The 20,449-nt window shown below is 46.9% G+C and overlaps 1 protein-coding gene across 6 annotated transcripts in view; it reads right to left on the minus strand.

Moving 5' to 3' along the window:
- Positions 1-18,780, minus strand: part of LOC133116528 (mitogen-activated protein kinase kinase kinase kinase 4) — a 79,768-nt gene extending 60,988 nt beyond the window's left edge. For all 6 annotated transcript variants that reach the window (XM_061226174.1, XM_061226173.1, XM_061226172.1 and 3 more), the window contains exons 1-2: positions 18,407-18,780; positions 17,986-18,051 (exon numbers count right to left, since the gene is read on the minus strand). In XM_061226174.1, coding sequence (XP_061082158.1) covers positions 17,986-18,051; positions 18,407-18,463 — 123 coding nt within the window. In that variant the 5' untranslated portion in view covers positions 18,464-18,780. The remainder of the gene's footprint in view (positions 1-17,985; positions 18,052-18,406) is intronic.
- Positions 18,781-20,449: the final 1,669 nt, after the last annotated feature.

The following is a 20,449-nucleotide window of genomic DNA, read 5'->3' on the forward strand; positions in this document are numbered from 1 at the left end:
GAGGAAAGCGTTTTTAAGTTCAGGCCTTCACAAAGGGATCTGTGCCACGTTTAGTGCGGTTTCCCTGGGAAGATGCAATCTGAATGGAAATTACTAAGACACAGTTCAAAAGTTCACCCACCAGACAGTCATGGAGGTATCTGTACAGTACACAATGCTGGAAATCCACACATAGCTTAGGACTTTCCTTGAGTCAGTCTTTTTTTCTTTCAGGTAATCAAATTTTTTTTTCCTTCACTCCACTTAACAGGCCTGGGTGCCAGTTTGTCGAGTCGAGTCACTCATTTTAACTCCATGTCATTGGATACATGGATTGTGAATTTTGCTACTAGTCTCTGTCGCTACTCCGGCTGCCCAATAAGATTGCTTTGCTCATTTTATACTTTCACAAAAATTGAGAACACCAAAGTGGTATGTGCAATATATATTTTCATCCGGTTCTTGAATGGTTACTGCGACAACAACACATGGCCCACAAACGTCTGAAAAATGGTAATGCGCATTTCTTTCCAAGATGCAAAACTCCTACACGACTCCACAGTATGACGATGACAAATCTGTGAAATCCAAAGCAAGGACTGCATTCAAATACAGTGATAAAATGACATACACTGAGCTCTGCTGTACTGCAGAGAGAATGTCATTACGACCCCCAACAATTCAGTTCTTAATAACCGCGGGAGGTCAGTAAGGGACATCGAGCAAATAAAGAGGAAAAACCCTTCACACATCAACATTAGGACCATGCTCCACACTACAAGCTATAACTTCAGTATACACAAGTCCTCATTTTGTCCCAATTTAAAATCCAGTGACCTGACTTCAGTGAACAACATTGTGAATAGTTCCCTGCAGGTATTGGATTGAAATATCTTCTTAATTCTTTCATAAATAGCAGAATTTTATTTTGTCAAAAGAAGCTGGAGAATAAGATCTGCACCATGACTGAAAACAGTACATAAGCCCAGTGACAGCACTCTTCTTATTCTCTCTCCCTCTGTCCACAGCTTGGGAGAGGAATACATCCTGCCATCATGCATGTTACCCTTTAGAGGGAAGACAAGCATGCAGTGTGTGTGTGTGTGTGTGTGTGTGTGTGTGTGTCTGTGTGCGCGTGCCTGTGCATGTGTATGTGTGTGTGTGTGTGTGTGTGTGTGTGTGTGTGTGTATACTCTAACTTACACACTGCTGCATGGAGAATAATGTGCAGCTTCTCCCCCAGAATCCCCAGGGAAACCCAGCTCACATTGCACTGCAGAGCGCAAGGATTACATCACCATGGAAACCGTCCTGGAGCGGGACTGCTCCGAGCAGAGGATCACACACACACCCCCCCTCTTCCTCTCCCAATCCTCACTCCTCTCCATGCAGGACCCATCACACGTGCCTGACAAGCCCCCCACCCCCACCCCCACCCCCACAAGCCCAGCCCAGCCCAGCCCAGACCAGCCCAGCCCAGCCCAGCAAGACATGTTCTACCTTCACCGTCTACACAGCAAGGGCAGGGGAGGAAAACACGTTACAGTGGCTGTGCGTGTGCGTGTGCGTGTGCATGTTTGTCATATCCGTGTCTCTACTTCCAACGTTCAACTAATAGCACACACACCAGCGATGCATTGCTTTCACCCACTTCAGTAAGTAAACACTCCATTCACAACTGAAGCTCCGGTGTCTCGGTAAAAGGTTGCGACCCCTGAATTACACAGCCAGATTTCTGGTTCGTTCACAGTTTGGGCCCGTTTCTAATCCCCGTCTCTCCAAAGCTTACGACTGCTTTCCACCAGCAGAGACTCATCACGCCAGCAGAGTGACGAAGAGGAAGTCAAGCCATAGCGGATATCTGAGCGTCAGTAATGACTGTACTCCACATTCACTGCAGAGAAGTGCTGAACCCACAGGGCAGGGCTGGCACAGTTATGGGTGAGAGGTGTCAAGAAACCTGAATGGAGAGAACAAATTTTCTTCTGTCACAAGTTTGACTGCTCCCTTGTTTATCTGTTCACAGACAGAAATGCAAGCGAGGGGAGGAGGAGAGAAATAAAGTCACAGACCTGCTTTTATCTTGATGATGTTGTGTTATCATATCTCCTGTTATCAGTCAGTAAAGTTATCAGGCATGCCATAACTTTACTGACTTAGCCTATATTTACTACAGTGCTACTCAACTCCACGTCTTGCAGGCCACACTGTCTGCAGGCTTTTGCTTCAACCGTGCACTACACTACCTGATTTCGCCAAATTGCTTATTATCTGCACCAAGCAAGTAACATAATTAATGGAATCAGGTGGTGTTGCAGCCAGTAGGCAGTAGGAGTTGAGTAGCACTGCTTTACTGTCTGAACTAGACTTGATGTTCATGGCTATGGATGAGTGATGCTCTATGAGAATCGTACCTTGTCTGACCTGTGTTCTGCAGTTGCTCCAGTGACCTTCGATATGCACTTATTGTACATCGCTTTGGATAAAAAGCATCTGCTGAATAAATGGAAAGTAACGTAATACTACTTCCACCAGAAGCACTCTCGGATTCACTCTGATCGCATCAACCAATCAGCAGCCAATATGTACCTATTGGCTCCTCCCTGCCGGAGCAATGTAGTTACAATTATGCCCCGCCCCTACATCACCAGTCCACGACTGCTCCCTGACCACCTCAAGCAGCAGATAAAGATGTGATGGGCTTCTTTTCAGACTGCACAGCCAATGAGAGCCGCCAGATGCCACAGAGGTCCTGAGGGGTATTTCACGAAGCAGCATTAATGATTAGCTGAATAACTGTTAAACCTGGAAAAGCTGGACTTACTTCGGTCCATGTTCCAGATATAGGAGGGCTCTGGGTTTCACTCAGCGCAGTTACACTGCGAACCCTGCAATCCTGCTTCATGACACAGGGCTCTAAAACGGTTTCGAAATAAATACCCATTTTGGGACACGTACTTGGGTGTCACTCTTCAGTTCTGACAAGGCAGTTGCTGTTTTAGAAACCAAACATGCAGCCGTTTCCAATGTCTCCATTTAATTTCAGGGTTTCCACTGCTTTAACATGCCACATTGGTTAAACACCATCCATTTTGTGTCTTAGAGGCATAGTTTCCATAGTGAACTACAGTTCCCAACATCCACAATGAGTGTTACTGTGTAAAATAACCATGTTCATATTGGGTAATCAGCTCACTGAAGGCATATGCACAGTAGGGAGGAATCCTAAAGAAGAAAAAATCTGTGTAACTCCTGCTTTGAGCAAACTCTGTTCCAAGTGTGCAGTTCAATAGTGTGCAATTAAAATTTTATATCTTAGCCAACTGTACATTTCAATGAAATCCAAGCAACCACTAATTTGTTTTGGACCCAAAGTTTCGTGTTAAGGATTATACCACTGGCACTTGAACAGTGGGGTACAGCAATTCAAAATCTTGTCCTATGAGTAAGAGGAAGCAAGCAAATATATATTTGATAGATTTATAGGAGGAATGCTGCACTGACACACACAGTCAATTGTTGCTTGACGAGATGAACTGCCTCCCTGTGTGCCATATCCCTGAATAGCACAGCAGAACTGGGAATTTGTGCACACGTTGTGACCCAGTGGACTTACACCGTGTACAGCATACCACAGACGGTAAACTCCCTCAACCCCGTCATTACCGCTGGGGGGAATAATATTCAACAGAGAAATGGAAGCCTTATGTACACGAACACCAACGGTCTGAAATGCTACATTTTCGTGAAAAATTTTTTTTTTTTTTTTTTTTTTTTTTCTACCTCAGAAAGTTTCCAGAGCAGACACCCTTTTATGGTGTCGGCAAAGTTTTTGAGGTCACGATAAGCACAGGCCGAAGCATGACGCGTTGGCAGAAAGCTATAATAGAATACCTTCACGGGTGAACGGGTGCAAGCTGTAGTTCATTCAAACTGGGCTCTCGAAAAGCGCCAGTGAAAATAAACGGACAAACTCTGAAAGTGAAACCTGACCTGGGAGAAGAGATTACAGTGGAGAGCAGGCTGGCCGACCCTGGGCCCAGACAGGCCTTTGGTCTGTGATTCTGGGCTGATAATGAGCTCCTTCAGAGCGGGGTGTGGGTGTGTGGGATGGGGTAAGGGCTCGGCCTCCCACACAAAGCCGCACTCTGTGCAGGCAGGGCGGTGGACGGGCCGGCTGAGGGGAGGGGGGGGTGCAGGGTCTTGTGACACGCGTTACAAAAGGGCGCCCTGTGTGGGGAGGGCAAACAACGAAAGGCTGCCGCGGCTGAGCTCAGACCCCCCCCCCCCCATCCAACTGTAGCCAAAACTACGCACCACCCACCCACACGGGCACGCTTCTCTGTACCGCTACTGTCCATCTCCCTCCCACACACATGCACCTTTCAGTGTGTCTGTGTGTGTGTGTGTGTGTGTGTGCGTGTGCGGCGCATGTGTGTATGAGTGCCTTCCTGTAACAGACACACAGACACAGTATGCGAAAGTGCTGCAAAGTGCCCAGAGCATTACAACAGTAACTGACACCACTTTGTGACTGACAGAATAGGGGGGTGGGTATTTGGGCAAGCTACAGAGAGGAGGCGACACATTGAGCACCTGACCCCCCCGCCCCCCACTCTAACCCTGACGCCTTGTGACAATGACCCAATCCACGTCAACAGCAGCCGTGCCACATACCAGCATGCCACAGGGTTTGGGGGAAAACCGGAGTGCACAGTGAGTTTACACCACCTCAACAATGACGGTTAGCCAATTTCAGCTGGTAAAAAATAAAAAATAAATCCTAGAACACAAATGACCTAACTAACTCTGCCCACAGCTGCCAAGAGCACAAAAATCCCCTCATCTCTATTGTACAGTAAACAGAGTCACGGGACCCACCCGAGATTATGTTGCGCTGGTTTTTTCCATATTCCCTCAGGGATCATTTAGACTGGAGAAGCAGACTTTCCCTGGGCCCCTGGACAGGGACCAGCCGGTCACAGGGGCATCCACAGCCCCAGTGATGGAGCTCGTTTCTCAACAGATGATATGATCTGCACACAGGGGGGTAGGCTCAGGATGAACTCGGGTCCAGAGGCCAGGTTTGGGGTGGTGAGGGCAGTCTAGTTCAGCATCAAGTTTTGGAGTGCCACCAAAAAAACAGCACTGAAACGTAAACCTGATCGCCACAGTGAGGGTTGCAAAGGGTCTGAAAATTTCCAGTGAATTCCCAAAACCGTCTGTAATTTCCCAGGAACTTTATGAAATTCCCAGGAAACTTTTCCCATGCAGTTTCCACTCCCGAATGGTCACAAAATTCGGTAACCCTACCTGGAACATTAACGTAAATGCCACTTGCCTCCGCTCAGACTTCTAACCCACAGTACTCAGTGAAAAACAGTTAAACCCTGACCGTGCCAGTTTCCCCCAAAGCCTCTCAACTACTTATGACACGTTTCCTGTGTGGAGTAAGATCCTATCGTCAGCGTCACTTCCTGTAAAGATCCCATTCCATTGGCTTGCCATTGGCTGTGGCCTCTTTGGGAGTGCAGGCCGCTGTATTCTCCGGTCTCGCGGTGAACACAGGAGGATAATTGCATGCAGGATGCCTGGCATTTCTCCAGGGAACAGCCATGTCTTTATCTGCTGGTTGCATTCCTGGTCGCTTGGGTCTGGAGTGTGGGGGAATATCTGTCCCTGGGTGGGGTGTACTCACAGATAGCATCAATTAGCTCTGTTTACATGTTGTGTGATTGCTTTTCCCTGCAAGTTAGGCCTAGACACAACGCTGTCAAAGACCGAACTGTAGCCTACATCAGAGTCATTTAGCAGACACTCAGTCATTTACCTAGAGCGACGTACAAAAAAGTGGAAATCATAACCGGGAACAAGAGTGCCGAAAACCCGAGAAGGGGAACTTTAAAATGACACCATGCACACACAAATAGTGAGCACCTTGCAGAGAATGGAAAATAAGAGTGGCTCAAAGAGCACAGCTGCTCAGAGAAAGCACTACAGAGACGCTAAGGGAAACCACAGGAACACACCGTCGCTTCGGAAAAAAAGTCCACAAAGAATACAGGGCGTACCAACCAACCTCGCCCCCTCAACCCCCCTCACCCCAAAAAAAGAGCGGTCAGCCAAGGACAGGCTTTAGAATGAGGCAGATGCTCTCTCAGCGTATGGGGCTTTCCCACCCCCAGGACTGGGGTGGGGGCATTATCCTGGCACTACCACCCAGGGAGCCTGAGTCGGGATGACATCCTGCGTGCGCCCCAGCATTAAAACCCCCTCCCACGACCGAGCAGAACTTGAACTCGGGCCACTTTTCAGTCCTCTGCTTTCAGCAGCTTCTCATTCTCCAGCTGGCCGGAGGGTTGCTTTGTTTTTGTCGGCGCAGAGCTGCTGTACTTTGCACAAAAAAGGTAAAAAACTAAATAAAGCCACAGATGGCCTCTGACCTTGTGTTACTGCAGGTCAGGTACATTTGAAAACCCCCTAAAGGAAACATGCCTTTTCCTCACCGCCCTACAGGCCCACATGTCAGAGGTCAGGTGGGTTTGGCGAAGCAGGTCCCACTCCCTACCAGTCAGCCTCCACCAGGGTCACGGTCAGCCCCGACAAAACCAAGCAAAGCATTCAACACAAACGGTGGCACACCGAACCTCTGTGGCAGACGCCGTGGGCGGACTGACTGACGTGGGTACGGTTTGCTCCTATGACATCTGAGAAGGCATTCTCTGGGCTTTAAAGCATAGGCCTACATCAACTGATTCAGGCTACACCCACCGACACACCCACCAACTGGAGAAAGCGTACCTCAAAGCCTGTTGCAAGACGTTGCACAACGTTGGGAGAAAACAATGTTGAATCCAGAAACCGTAGAAAAACCTTTTCTGATTGAACACGCCCCTGGTGTAAACCTCCAGGGCAGGGGCCGGACTTGTCTGAGCTTGCCCAGGAGAGAGCACAGGGCAGTCAGCCCGGGGGCTGAGCCAGGGGCAGAGGTGCGGAGGAACACTGTGTGTTACACCAGAGAGAAGATGGATGGAGAAAGAGGGGAGCTGTGTGGATGGATTAAGTGCATTACACATTACATTTATCCAAAGCGACATGCAATAACTGCATACCAAAGGTCATTGAACAACTACAGAAGACAGGTCAGATAATACAGAATTCACAAAAAGGTTCAGTTATCCATAGCTGTGAACATCAAGTCTACTGCAGTTCACAGGCAAATACAGGCCAAGTTATCGTGTGTCAAACTAGAAGCGAGGAATGACTACAAGAATTATGGTAAAGAACTACAACATTAAGATGGTGAAACAAGTGCGTGCTTAATGGGGATACAGGCATAAAAGGGCTAGAAGACTGAGACACGAGGGTGACGTGAGCGATGCTGGGTTTGGGGGGAGAAGGAGAGAGGAATCGAGCCGCAGACACACACAGTCAGCCTGGGCCCACACCAGGCAGCCATTTCCAGGCTCTTGCATCACCTCCGCCTCCTGCGTGTCTCCGTCACCAGCCTTTTCATTTCCCCACCATGATGTCATGTCATTTGTTTATCCGCGCTAAAAAAAAACACAGTGCTTCACCCGATAGGACAAAAAAAGACATCTATCACATCTATTAATAGCCAAAACTGGAGAAGTGGAAAAAAAAAAAAAAAAAACGAATAATAAATAAATAAAAACACTGCCACAAGACAAATTTAGGAATATTACAAATGTAATACGGTTACATTTCATTTCAAACTCGCCTCTTCTGTGCAAGTCTCCAAGCACAAATCAATCCTATATACCATTTCCATTTCAATTACAACTCTTTCAGCTGACGTATTCATAAAAAAACAAACGACTGCGTTAATCCAGTTGCAAAATCAATCAGAGAACAGCACTCCAGTCAACAGGAAAGACCACCCTCAGATCAGCACAACAAACCGGGAGAGAGGACACCCTGCGCTCAGGCACAGCCCAGTCAAACAAGCAGGCGCCTGGGATATAACCCCTGACACAGCCCAGCCCAACACCTAGGCCCCCAGCCCATACCCCCTGGCATTGCCCAGCGAACACCCAGGTACCTGGCTCACATGCCCTGGTGACGAGCACATCCACTCCATTACTGAGCAGGTAAAGGGAGAGAAGGCTGCCTCATGAAGCAGGCGAATGCAGGCATATCAGTACCCGGTTCTGGTTTTACACCGATGGTTTTTGTTAGTTGTAAATTTATGAAGCCTGAAAAACAGCGTGTGAACTGCAGCACTACACACTGATGGTTCAGATCACATTCAATGTCTAATAAAACACAATGAGCCAGCTCGCTCTCTCTCTCCATCTCCCGCTCGCTTTTAAAGGTCAGCCGTGGTGAACAGCATACGATGGATAATGATCGCATGCTATAAACCCTGATGATTACAGGCTGGAACTGTGTGCCGTACAGCCGGTGTTGTGGGTGGGGAAGGTGAAGGCGGCGACACCACTGTAGAAAAGCAGCAGGAAAGGGCTTGCAGTCTCAGAAATGCGATTTAACCCTTACCCTCCCCAGTCCCCTCGGACTGCTCTGCCCAGCGCAGCAGCGGCCAAAAATAGCACCTATCCCAGCCTGCCTAGCAGGTTTTCATGGGACAAAACAAGGGCGGTTGCCAGGGGCTCGCTTCAATGGCGGAGGAACACAGAGGGCTGGATTACAGTGGGGAACGGAGAGGCCACAGTGGGATGAATACGGCGGTCTAAATCACGCCATTTAAACACAGAGCCACTCTACAGAGGCTCTGTTACAGGGCCGGGGGAGCGAAGGGTTGCCAGAGCACCATCGCCGTTTATCCCCCAGACAATGGGGAGTTTTCCCAGTGTTCCAGGAGGAGCAGGGCCCAGCAGAGCCGCTCCGGGGGGAAATCTCCCACCCCGCCATGCCGGTCCACGTCTCAGGCCACGGCGGGAGGGCTCGCGCGGTCATAGTAACCGCTCGCGCGCGTGCTGACTCACTTTTTCCACAGCGGGCTGGCAGTGTCCGGTTTCCGCGGCGTGAACTGAGCTACAAGGCGCCGCGCGGTGTTAACGGTCCAGGGCTTCAGGGATCTCCCTCCTTCCACCATCTACCCCCTCCCTCCCTCCCTCCCCCCACACCATCCACCAGCACTAATTTCTCAGAGGTACGCAAAGACAGAGATTGCCAGCACATGATCGATATTGCCTGAGCATGGTTATTTTATTCATATTTTCAAGGCAAAGATCCTGCAGAGTATGCCTTTGAACGTCATCGTGGGAATGTGTAACAGTTATGCAACCTGTACCAAGAGTTAGATACAAGGCACTGGTGAACCTCCCATCTTGGAGCCGAAATTCCGGACAACAGTGCACAGTATTCCAATGGAATCCCTTCCCTGTGTCAGATACTCTGTGCACTGAATCTTCCATGGGGGCAAAGAGGAGCAGTGGTGGAAAATTACCAACAGCTCAGGAAAAGTACATGTATATCAACCTGTCCTGTTCCGTCTGTTTTTGCAGACAAAGGGCGGGGCCGTTTCTTTTCTGCCCTCTTAGAAACAACAGCAGTAAATGCAAAAGACAGATAGGTAGATCAGTAGATCGATAGGCAAGTAGACAGATGGGTAGGTAGACACACATGGACTGTCCTCAAAGCCAGAGCACATAACACATAACATGTAATAAGATGCAACACACATTGCATATATACCAGACAATCGGAGCCCTCTAAACTAATCCACACAGCGCTAACGATGAGTCAGATGCACAGACTCTCAGCAGCAGGAACCCACGCTTAAAACAACACAAATGCCTCCTGTACATTCACGCAGGAGGTAGCAATCTGCCTAGCTACAAGAAAAGCATGTGGTAAGCCTCAACAAATCAGATTGCATGGTTCTGGCCAGATGACCGTCAATACAGGTCTAAAGGGAGTTTGGGGGGGGGGGGGGGGGGATTTATTTTCAAGAAGTTTATGGCCAAAATTCAAATTAAAACAAAGTACAATAAGCTTGTTGGTCTGTAACCAGCTATGTTTGCAAATCCGGCATTTTCAAAGTAGCTGTATGGAAATGATATAAAACAGAGAAACATGGTCTGCAACAAGCAAACCAAGCATAGAAAAGACCTTCCCTTTGACAATAATCAATATTACTAAATACATGGTAAGACTAGTTAAACCACTTGACAAATTTTCAAATTGATATTTTGACAAAATGGGCATAACGTATTTATTTTATTATTAACCAGTATTTATACATGCTAAGTTGAATAAATACAGGCATAACTTACAGAAATTTGTTTTATATTCAACAGTAACAGCTGGGCCTGCATATAAGTTCACATTTCATTAATGAAGCGAGTATGTGCAAAAGCACTGAGCAGCAGGCACTTGCACTAGTGAAAAAGCAGCAGAAAAACAATGCAGTAAATCTGCTCTGAGACGCTGAAATGCCAAGGCTTTTATGCACCATAATGGCTCTCACATCACTCTCCTGTACAATGTCATATTGTTCATTTTAGCACACATCACACACTTCATAACATGATGCGCAATTCATCTTTGGCTGAGATGAGCTTCATTCCAGAAGAAATATGGCAAGAATGGGCATCTGTTACAGGAGGCACTTCTAAACCTAAACATACAATGAGGTCCATCAGTACCATCAGGGCAGTAACACAAAAAAGGGCAGTAACACAAAAAAGGGCTGTAATTCCTACACAATTCACTCCACGTGGAGGTAAATGCAGTGCAGACTATCATCCTTTACTTGAGGGTACGTACTTCCATATCAGTGTAGGAATTACAACCCTTTAAAAGTGTGTCCAAATACATACAGAATTAGACACAGTGAATGTTAGAGAGAGACAATCGAAGACAATAGTTCTTCAGTACATTATAATTCACCGTTTCAGTCCTTTTAGAGCTGCGGTAAAGCTAATTTACCAATAATTCATTAAGATGCAGAGAAACCCTCTCCATTCACAACTGGTGATAATATCTTTACAGAATTTGTTATGGCTCGTAATTGTAATATGGCAGTTAGATTAGCAGAAATAAATTGGTATAATCTGTCATTATGCTCTTGTGTTTGCACCGTAATCCTACCCAACACATACAGACACACACTTGGCGTCACACACACACACACACGTTTGCATACACAGAAACAAACGCATAAACCAGAGGGGGGGGAAACTGAAAGATATTTTTGCACGCTGAATAATTTAAAAGCCAGATGGTTTCAAAGCTCAATTTTGATTTTAATCGTTCTGATGCGTAAGGCCATTTGAGAATTTCAGTTTTTTGTTTTTTTTACACTCAAAGCAGAGTCAGCACGAATTTATATCAGTCATCCCCCTGGAGGTAAGCGTTCTGCCACACTAAAATGGCTGTGCCCACACACAGTTCCCACCTCCCCCACAGCACCAGCTTTGTCCCTCCCTGTCGGTTATTGAGTACCCTCCAGATGGTTCTGTCTACAGTAGCCTTTTTAAACATGGCCCCTAAACCCGAAAACACCCCCCGGCTCAGACTGGCTACAACTGCCTCCTCCTCGCTTACAGAAAGAGAGGGAGAAAACAGAGGGCTAAAAGGGTGTGGTCTGTTATCTCCAGTGCTGCATGCTGGGGAATCGAGTGCATAAACACAGAATCAGACTCACAATCCCAGCATGCATCTGCACAGCCGGAGAGGGAGAGACAGAGAAAATGCGCTTAAAAAAGGGGGGGAAACCACGTTCGAGTCTGTCACGGTCTGCCTGCACCCGGACAGTAGGCCTTCCGCCCCTCTAACGAGCCTCTTTCCACAACACTGAAACACAACTGTAACGGTCACGCAGCGTCAGACCCAAAGATGATATTTTTACACCAGGACTAATCGGTCAAGAGGAGGATGGCAAACGAGAAATTACAGTTCTCTCTATGAGCACTGCGTAGCCTGAGGCCCAGACCTAATGCCAAATGTACCGACTGCTGCAAATCAATACCGCCTCAATGAGTCAGTGGTTCTTCAGTCCCTCACAAACACACACGCCGAAAACACAACAAGCAACATACGCAGCACAGACAATGTACACAACGTACACGGCACACGACGGGAAGTGTAAAAGGAGCACACGACCCACCGGCCGACAGCGTCTCTCTCCGCCAAACCCCCTCCGTTGTGGGAATATTCCCAAGTAGTCCTCGGCACGTGTGCAGTTCGTCTTCATTACTCATTTAGTAATGGTTATTCGTATGGAAATCAAAGAGGCCATGTGCAATGACTGCATGAATACAGAATTATGAAAGTCAGACCAGATAAGATATGATGTGAATATCAATGTCTTTTACAATTCCACATCCTGACTGGATGTACACAGTGTGAACTTAATCACAGTTACACGAAAGGGAAATCTGTGTGATTCAGTGGGGTGTCTGATGATGACGACGTCCCTCTGCGACAGGATGCAGTATGGCGCCCCCTTTACTGGAAAAACTGAATGAAGAAACAGGGTTTCATCCGCGTTACAGGGGAATTTCACTGTTAAACTTCCCCTTGTAGAAGAGTAGCTGTCCTCCTGGTTAAAATGAGCTCTGAGCTCTCAGCTGTAGTGAGCGCAGAGATACTGTACAGCCCCCACGACTGTGCTGCTGCAGGTACCTGCTTCACTAAACACTACAATGGCCTCCGCGTGCTTTAACTAACTGATTCATACAATGCACTATGTTCAGTGTTCATATCTTTTCTAAATTAGCGAAACCCTAAGGTGGGGCAAGAAGCTATGCGTCAGCTCAAATTACTGGCCAACTGTAGTTCTCTAAAAGATTATGATGTGTACCTCCACCACCTTATCTGCACTTTTGCTGCGGATATCCTCATACAGAGCTTTGCCCAGCCACACAGAGAATGAATCACTTGCACCCTTGATCCGTTAAATGAGTTAAATTTATTTTGCGGTGGAATTCCCCTTTAACTGAGACGGGTTGATCGGGACTTGAACCCTCTGTGTTCTGGCCCGGTTGAGGCCCACCAGGCAGACGCGAGGGCTATCTGTGAATAAAGCACACGAGGAACTCCTGCCGCATCGCTGTAACGGGGGCTCAGGAGCTCCTGGGTCTGGGGTCAGGATTAACGTGAGCAGCGCATAGGCTCGGAGTGCATTACAGTGTATTATATAATAATCCCCACACTGCACCGTGCTGATGGGAGGAAATGAATGGATGTGCTGGTTAATGGAGAGCGAGAGAGCTGGTTGAGGGTGTAATCGTCCCTGTGAAAAATACATGAGCGTGTGTGGAACACAGCGAGCCTGTACTGACTGACTGGATCAGAGGGCTTCGGCTGCCTCTGTTCCCATAACCAGGTCAGGCCGCGGGGGAGGGGTGGTGGAGCTGAATAAGGCAGTGGGGGGGGGGGGGGGGGCAGGTACAGGAAGACACCCCCAGCAGGACATCTGGGCCAGTGACAGTGGGGAATGGGTTGAGACTTGGTGAAAATATTGGTGGAAGCAGCAGGAGCATGGCGACCCACGCCTCCCGTTTGGGGAGGACGGTCAACAGGGACGGCCCTGACGATGGTCTGAGCCACAGCCTCACTCAATGAGCTGAACAGGTAAAAGCCTGACGATGCGATGCCCTCTGCCTCTGCCTCTGCCTCTGCCTCTGCCTCTGCCTCTGCCTCTGCCTCTGCCTCTGCCTCTGCCTCTGCCTCTGCCTCTGCCTCTCTGCCTCTCTGCCTGCATCTGTTGAGGCCCTGTGGCTGCAGCAGTGGGATTACTGACAGTCACTGTGGAGCTGTAATCGTCCGCACCCCGAGCATGTGACCCGTTCGCCGGGCTGCCTTTCCCAGGACCAGGAAGCCCCTGCAGCATTCCCAAACCCGGCACGTGCTGGGAGAGCAGGCAAACCAGCACCACGTGTGTATCCGAACCACACACACACACACACACACACACACACACACACAGAGTGTAAGCCCAATCTCTTACACCAATCTAAACCCACAGAGTTAAAAGACTGTAGTCACATCACATTGCATTTTTAATTTTTTTACCACTCCTTCCTCACAGAACCCAGCGGAATAATGACACAGACCTAAATAACATTTACTGACAAGACAATCTAATCGCATATTCGTGATCTCACACATTAAAAAGGTTAAAAGCTAAAACTGTTGAACCCAAGCAGGTAGCATTCCGGCTTCAGTTAATGCCATTCACTACTAGCTAACAAAGCGGTGTGTGTTTTCCCAGTAGGAACCACCACCAGAGTCCAACGTGCTGAGCAATCCCAACAAACCCACCTTTGTAGTAAAGTAGTTAACATGCACTGGGGGCCCCAACAGCTGCAGAGCTCCAACACCACACAGCCCTGCTCAGCACTCATTGGATAGTCTCACAAATGGACAGATACTCTGACCAATCAGGGTTACTGCTTTAAAAAATAAAATAAACCCTACCAGAGCCACACTACGTGCATCGCGTTCAGACAAATTGCGTCTTGACTGAAATGAACAGCTTTTTCAATAGGTACTTCAACACTGAAAGACACGGACACCGGCTAGCGCTGCAGCTGGCTTCAGGCCTCACCAAACCGTAGCCTGCATTACGTAGCATACATGAACATGCACACACACCCATGAAAGAAGTGAAGTATAATGAGCTGAGGTATTAAAAGTGCGCAGATTTTAAGAGCCTGTTAGTAGGAACACTTGTTTGTCCTCCGAAATGAAATTCCTCCAGAGCACTGTGAAGGCTCTGTGAGCTGCGGACCACACAGGGTCCATACACTCAGACATTCAACACACACGCAGTATGCAAACAGGCGCACGCACGCACGCACGCACGCACGCACGCGCACACCTACACACACACACACACACATGGATATATGCAAACAGCCACACACACATACCTGTACATTCACAGACATACATATGTGAACACGCATAGACACACTTGCATACACAAACACACAAACATAAACATGCACAGGACTCACTCAAAGCAAACACACATGTAAATATGCACGCTCCACACACACAGAGGGAGACGCCATCTTAGCGCGAACAGGCCCGTACATTACCGCCCTGAGGGTCTCTAGATGAAGGGCCATCAATGCACAGCCACGTGGTCTTACCCAGCTCTCTGAGGGCCCGTGTTTGTGCATGTTACACAAATACTTCACATGGCCGTTCCCCACAGCGACACGCATTCAATTATCCAACAGTGACCGGAGGAGAAACACAAAGACTGTCTACACAAGTGCCAAGACGCCATCTGTGTTAGCAAGAGTGTGTCACACAGGCCAGGGGGTGCCCGCACCGCACAGAGGCAAATCAAAACAAGACCAAAGGGGGTGGGGGGGGACGTCATTCTCAACCTCACGGGAGAGAAATGCTTATAAAACGCACTGAAGATTCGCAGCAGGGTAGCAGCCCGGGGAGGCTTATGATCAGGAGTAAATTCACAAACATTGCACCGAGTCTTCGGTGTGTACAGCCGATTTGGTGTTATTAGCATTAGCCAGATTATGATATATGTACTATATAATATGGTATTATGTCACACCATTCTCTCTTATGTGAGAATTTGCAGCAGCTCGTCTGGTCTTTAACCTTCCCAAATACTCACACGTCACCCCCCTGCTTACTTCCCTCCACTGGCTGCCTGTCATGGCTTGCATCAAATTCAAAACATTGGTGCTAGACTTCCAAGCAGTTAAGGGGTCTTCCCCAGCTTACCTACAAAAAATCATCAGACCCTACACCCCTGCCAGACCTCTTCGTTCAGCCTCCACAGGCCGATTGGCACCTCCCCCTCTCCGAACCTCCACCTCACGCTCACGACTACTGTCTGGCTCCACGGTGGTGGAACGAACTCCCCCTTGAGTAAGAACTGTAGAATCTCTCCCCACCTTCAAGCGCAAACTGAAGACGCACCTCTTCAAGCAGCACCTCTCCCCATTCCTCCCTACCTCCCTGTGAACCTTAATTGTTGTCTTTGTGATTTACGTTGTGTTTCGGTATTTTTAGTTGGCTAGGTAAGCAGTATTTGGATAGTTAAGTTTGGTCACTTTTGCTTTGTTGTTTGTTTGTTTATTTGTTGTTTAAAATAAATAAATAAATAGGCCCTGGTCCTTATCTTTGTTGTACGGGTAGCAATTGAAATTGTACTTCCCTCTAGGGTCTTTCAGCGCACTTATCCCTGTTTATGGGTATGCACTTTGTTGTACGTCGCTCTGGATAAGAGCATCTGCCAAATGCCAATAATGTAATGTAAATGTAATGTAATGTCATTTAGTGAGCACTTTTCAAAGTTACACAACAAGGCAATAAACTCTGAGCAACTCACCAAAAATTATTGATCAACAATAGGGAGAATGTGATCATGCCAACTTAAAAAAAACAACTAAACGAGGTGCACCAAAACCCACGTACAAATTCGCCCCCTTCCGCCAATCTCCGAGACTGCTCCTACAAATAGCAGATATCCCTAGAGCATTTAACCCTTTGAATGTTTTTTCAGCATTCCAAGTCAGAGTTCTAGAATAGAACAATCACCAGCAGTGGTTGTTACATCAGCATTAGAATGTACAGTTAGGAAAATTATGTGTGGACGTCACACCTTAAAGGGTTAAGGTCAGGCTCAGGTAGCTCCCAGATCAGAGCACGGTTAGACCTGTGGGAGAGGAGACGACAGAGAGAACACTGGTGATGACCCCCCCCCCCCCCCCCCCCCCCCATTTCCATTTGTGTCAGTCAGCACTTTTCTGCTCCAGCGAATTCATCTGACGAAATCCCGGTCACAACAGAGGGGCCACCGCACAGGTTCAGCTGAAGTGCCTTTCACAGCCATTTCCTTTCTGTGGGTTCAGCTGTGGCTGCATGGCCTTAAAAAAAAAAAAAGAGAGACTGCCCCCAGCCTGCCAATCACACCTCCTAGCACCATCATGAGAAAAGAGGAAGCCTATACTTGGATACAAAGTATAAATGAAACGAACTAAAATGTATTTTTATTGTTCATGCTTTCAAAGAATTTACAGCCAATTTCCACATTTGCGCCACTTATGTTTCAGGTTACGACACTGCATAGCACCATTCAAAACTACTCAGGATGCGCCGACTATGTCATGACTCATGAGTCTTGAAATTAGCATACTCCTAGATGTTTATGTTCATACTTTTCTACCAAGAACTCTGAAAACTCCGGTCTTGTTTAGTTAGATGAGAGAAATATACTCATTGTTTCTACTCCATGACTACTTCCTTCACTAACGAGCCTAGTTTTATAACGGCCCTTTAAAAAAAAACATCGGAAGGACCAAATAAGTAGGCCTACTAATGATGAATTCACATCCGTTATTTTTGACAGGCCATTTTCGTGGAGACCCCATACAATAAATCAAACTGCACTGTACAGCGGAATCCGTCGAATGTGCTCAAGTCTAAGCACAGCGGAGTCCATATTCCCTCCGCGTCTCCCTTCCTCTTTCCCAAGCAACAGCGACTCCATAACAGGATGTGATGTAGACTACAGCACGCTCACATTAGGGGATGGGTGTTTGAAAACAGGATCTTCCTCTACGCCTATAATAATCGATTACTGATGCTGTGTCAACGACCATCGCACTTATCTAAAATGACAGCTATGTACTGAACACAAAACCGAACTTTGAGGACGTTTAAGAGAAACGTTCAATTTTAGCCTATATTTGAAAGTCAACGGAGTGCAGACTATTGCCTAGTAGGATTGCTACATTGTTCATCTTGACTAATTAACGCCAACCAGCTAGCTCTTTCGATGTACACGAATCCACACGTTTCAAGCAACTTAAAAGCAGGAGTATAAGAGAACGCACGACTCTTTATCATCACGAATACATCACAAAACAAGCTCCCCGGCTTCCTCGGATCGGGATTCGACAGTGTAACTGTCATGAAACAGCGCCACTTGAGAAAATGCATCTTGGTTAGCCTATACTGTTAAACCCGGATTCACAAAATATTACACTGGGCAAATCGATGTAGCAGAGAAAAATGACTGCTGTAACCAACCTTGTATACTTGTCCATAGGTTCCATTTCCGACCACTTCCACCAATTCAAATATCCCAGCAGGATCCTGAAACGGGACAATAAATAAAAATATTTTATTAATTATATCAACAAACATAAGAAATGTTTGTTAACATTTGCGTTTAGCCTGGATTCAGGCCAAATGCAGCTGTTGCGCCCCATTTCTCGTGCACATGCCAAAGCATTGCAAACAAAGGAAAGATTGGAACTCTCCAACGACTGCAGCACCCTCCCTGTCTCACAAACACAAACATCGCAATTTCTACCCACAACGACTAAATATGTAAGAAATAATGCGGTCGCGTCAGTTAAAAGTACCCACCGTTTTTTATCGTTTATTTTTTAACATCCCTGAGCTTAACCAGGGAGGAAAATACGCGCTGGTCTTGTTAAACACTCACCCGCAAAGAGGAAAGGTCTATGTCCACCAGACTTTTAGCTGGAGAGTCGTTCGCCATCTTTCAGATAATAAATAAATTTGCAGTGTGTATCCTTCTTCCTTCACGCTGATTGTATCTGTGCAAAGCCGTGTCTCTTCATTGGTGAAGTTATTTCAACGGTATAAAAAGGCTCGACGAGGATTGTTCTTTGTGCTCCCTCTTTACTGCTGTTGAAGAAACGCGACTACACCATGTTGAGGTGGCAGGCTGGCAGTTTTCGGACCTCCGCTTACTGCGCGAGCCACACAAACACAGGAAGCCGGTGGGAAGAATCGTTGGGAGAAAAGGCAGGGCCGATGCGCTCTGACTGTGGGAGAGAGAGAGAGAGAACGAGGGGAAAATTATGGTGAACGGAGTAAAAAATGAAAAAGAGCTCCCCCTTTCTTCAGCACGATAAATAAACGGAAACGCGACGTACATAAAATGTTTTTTTTTTCTCCCTATGCTCAGTAGCGCCAGGGCTGGCTCTTAAGATCCCAAACAGACACGCCCGAGGTATCAGTATCAATGTAGTTACGATGGGTGGGGCCAGGCAACAGAAATAGCAAGTTGGATTTAATTTATTTGGAAATCATTTTCGCAGAAGTGGTGTTTTGAGAAATTGTTCATGTTCGATGTGTCTCGTTTGATTTCATGATGACATTGACAAATGTCAGTTGGAAAAATGGCATTGAAATATTTATGCCTGCTGTTCAATGAAATCAACCACCCTCGAGTCCACTGTGCTACAGACAAGTCGCTCTGCACTGCTGTCACATCTCCAGACCTGAGTCAAATTGCTAGGTAACTGTTTTGGATTAAAATACTTTTCTGTGTCGACTGATCGTGCCTGGTGCGATTGAGTCAACCAAGAGAACCAGAAGGCAGGGCTAGTACTTTTTGGGAGGGTGCTGTCGGCGATTAGACGGAGAGTGACTGGGACCTGGTCTGGTTTATATAGAATTAGTGGAGATGTGTCCATTGATGGGGTTACTGAGTCTACAAATAACATATTAGCCCATGTCTAACCAACAGGAGCCCTCGCGACTCAAAAGCACATCTGCGGACTCCGGTCCCTCCTCTGATGTCATCATTCCTATTCCTTTATTTTCATTCCAGAATTATGTGAGAGATTTCTAGAACACAGATGGCCACATTGGAATTGTGCATGCAATCCAAAAATGGAATAAAAGTGATGCTGTGTTGAGGACGATGGGGTGAAGATGCTTCCAATGTCAGGTTGTAACACATATGAGGCAGACACGGCTGTAATACATGATTATAGCTGAAGCTCATTGGCTTTTTTTGTTGTTGTGGTTTTTTTTTTTGATTCTGAGATTTCTTCTGAAATCCCAAAGCATTTGGCTACATGTCAATCCTAAAGAGTTTTGCAAAGTCATACTCCTTGAAGCGCTGCTACATCTCACTCTCTTTTTCAGGGTCTTGCCCTCAAACTCTTCAAAAACATCTTGCTAGATAAAGACAGTGAGCTGCAAGCTGGCCCTCGTTCATTAATATTTTTTTCTGAAAACAAAAAAAAACATAATATGTGTACACCATAAACCCCCAGCTGGTAGGATCAGGTTTGGGCTAATTAGAGCGTGTTAAATGGCAGCTGTGTTTGGAATTTCCTGATGGATATTTCACTGTTGATGTCAACTGTGCCATGCTGTTTTCCCTGGCCTTTCCCAGCCATGGTCAGTGTATACTTGGGAATACAATACAATAACACAATACAACTTTATTGTCCATACGGAGTGGGAAATAATATTTGGCCTCACGAGGCATTACATAAACAGATATGAGACACATAAAACACCGGGAACTTGTGCAAGAGCAGAGCAGACCATTGCATTGTTTAGAGTTTAAAATTGTGATTGCTCTTGAGATCACAAAATATATTTTTGGCTCCCGATAGCATCTTCCAGAATTCAGCATCTCAAGTGATGTGAACAGAGAGTGAGATTCATCGTCTAAGATGTTCAGGGCTTTGAGGATCCCCTGACATAAAACTTCAACAGTGAA

The sequence above is a fragment of the Conger conger genome, chromosome 17, assembly GCF_963514075.1.
Source record: "Conger conger chromosome 17, fConCon1.1, whole genome shotgun sequence".
Taxonomy (NCBI): domain Eukaryota; kingdom Metazoa; phylum Chordata; class Actinopteri; order Anguilliformes; family Congridae; genus Conger; species Conger conger.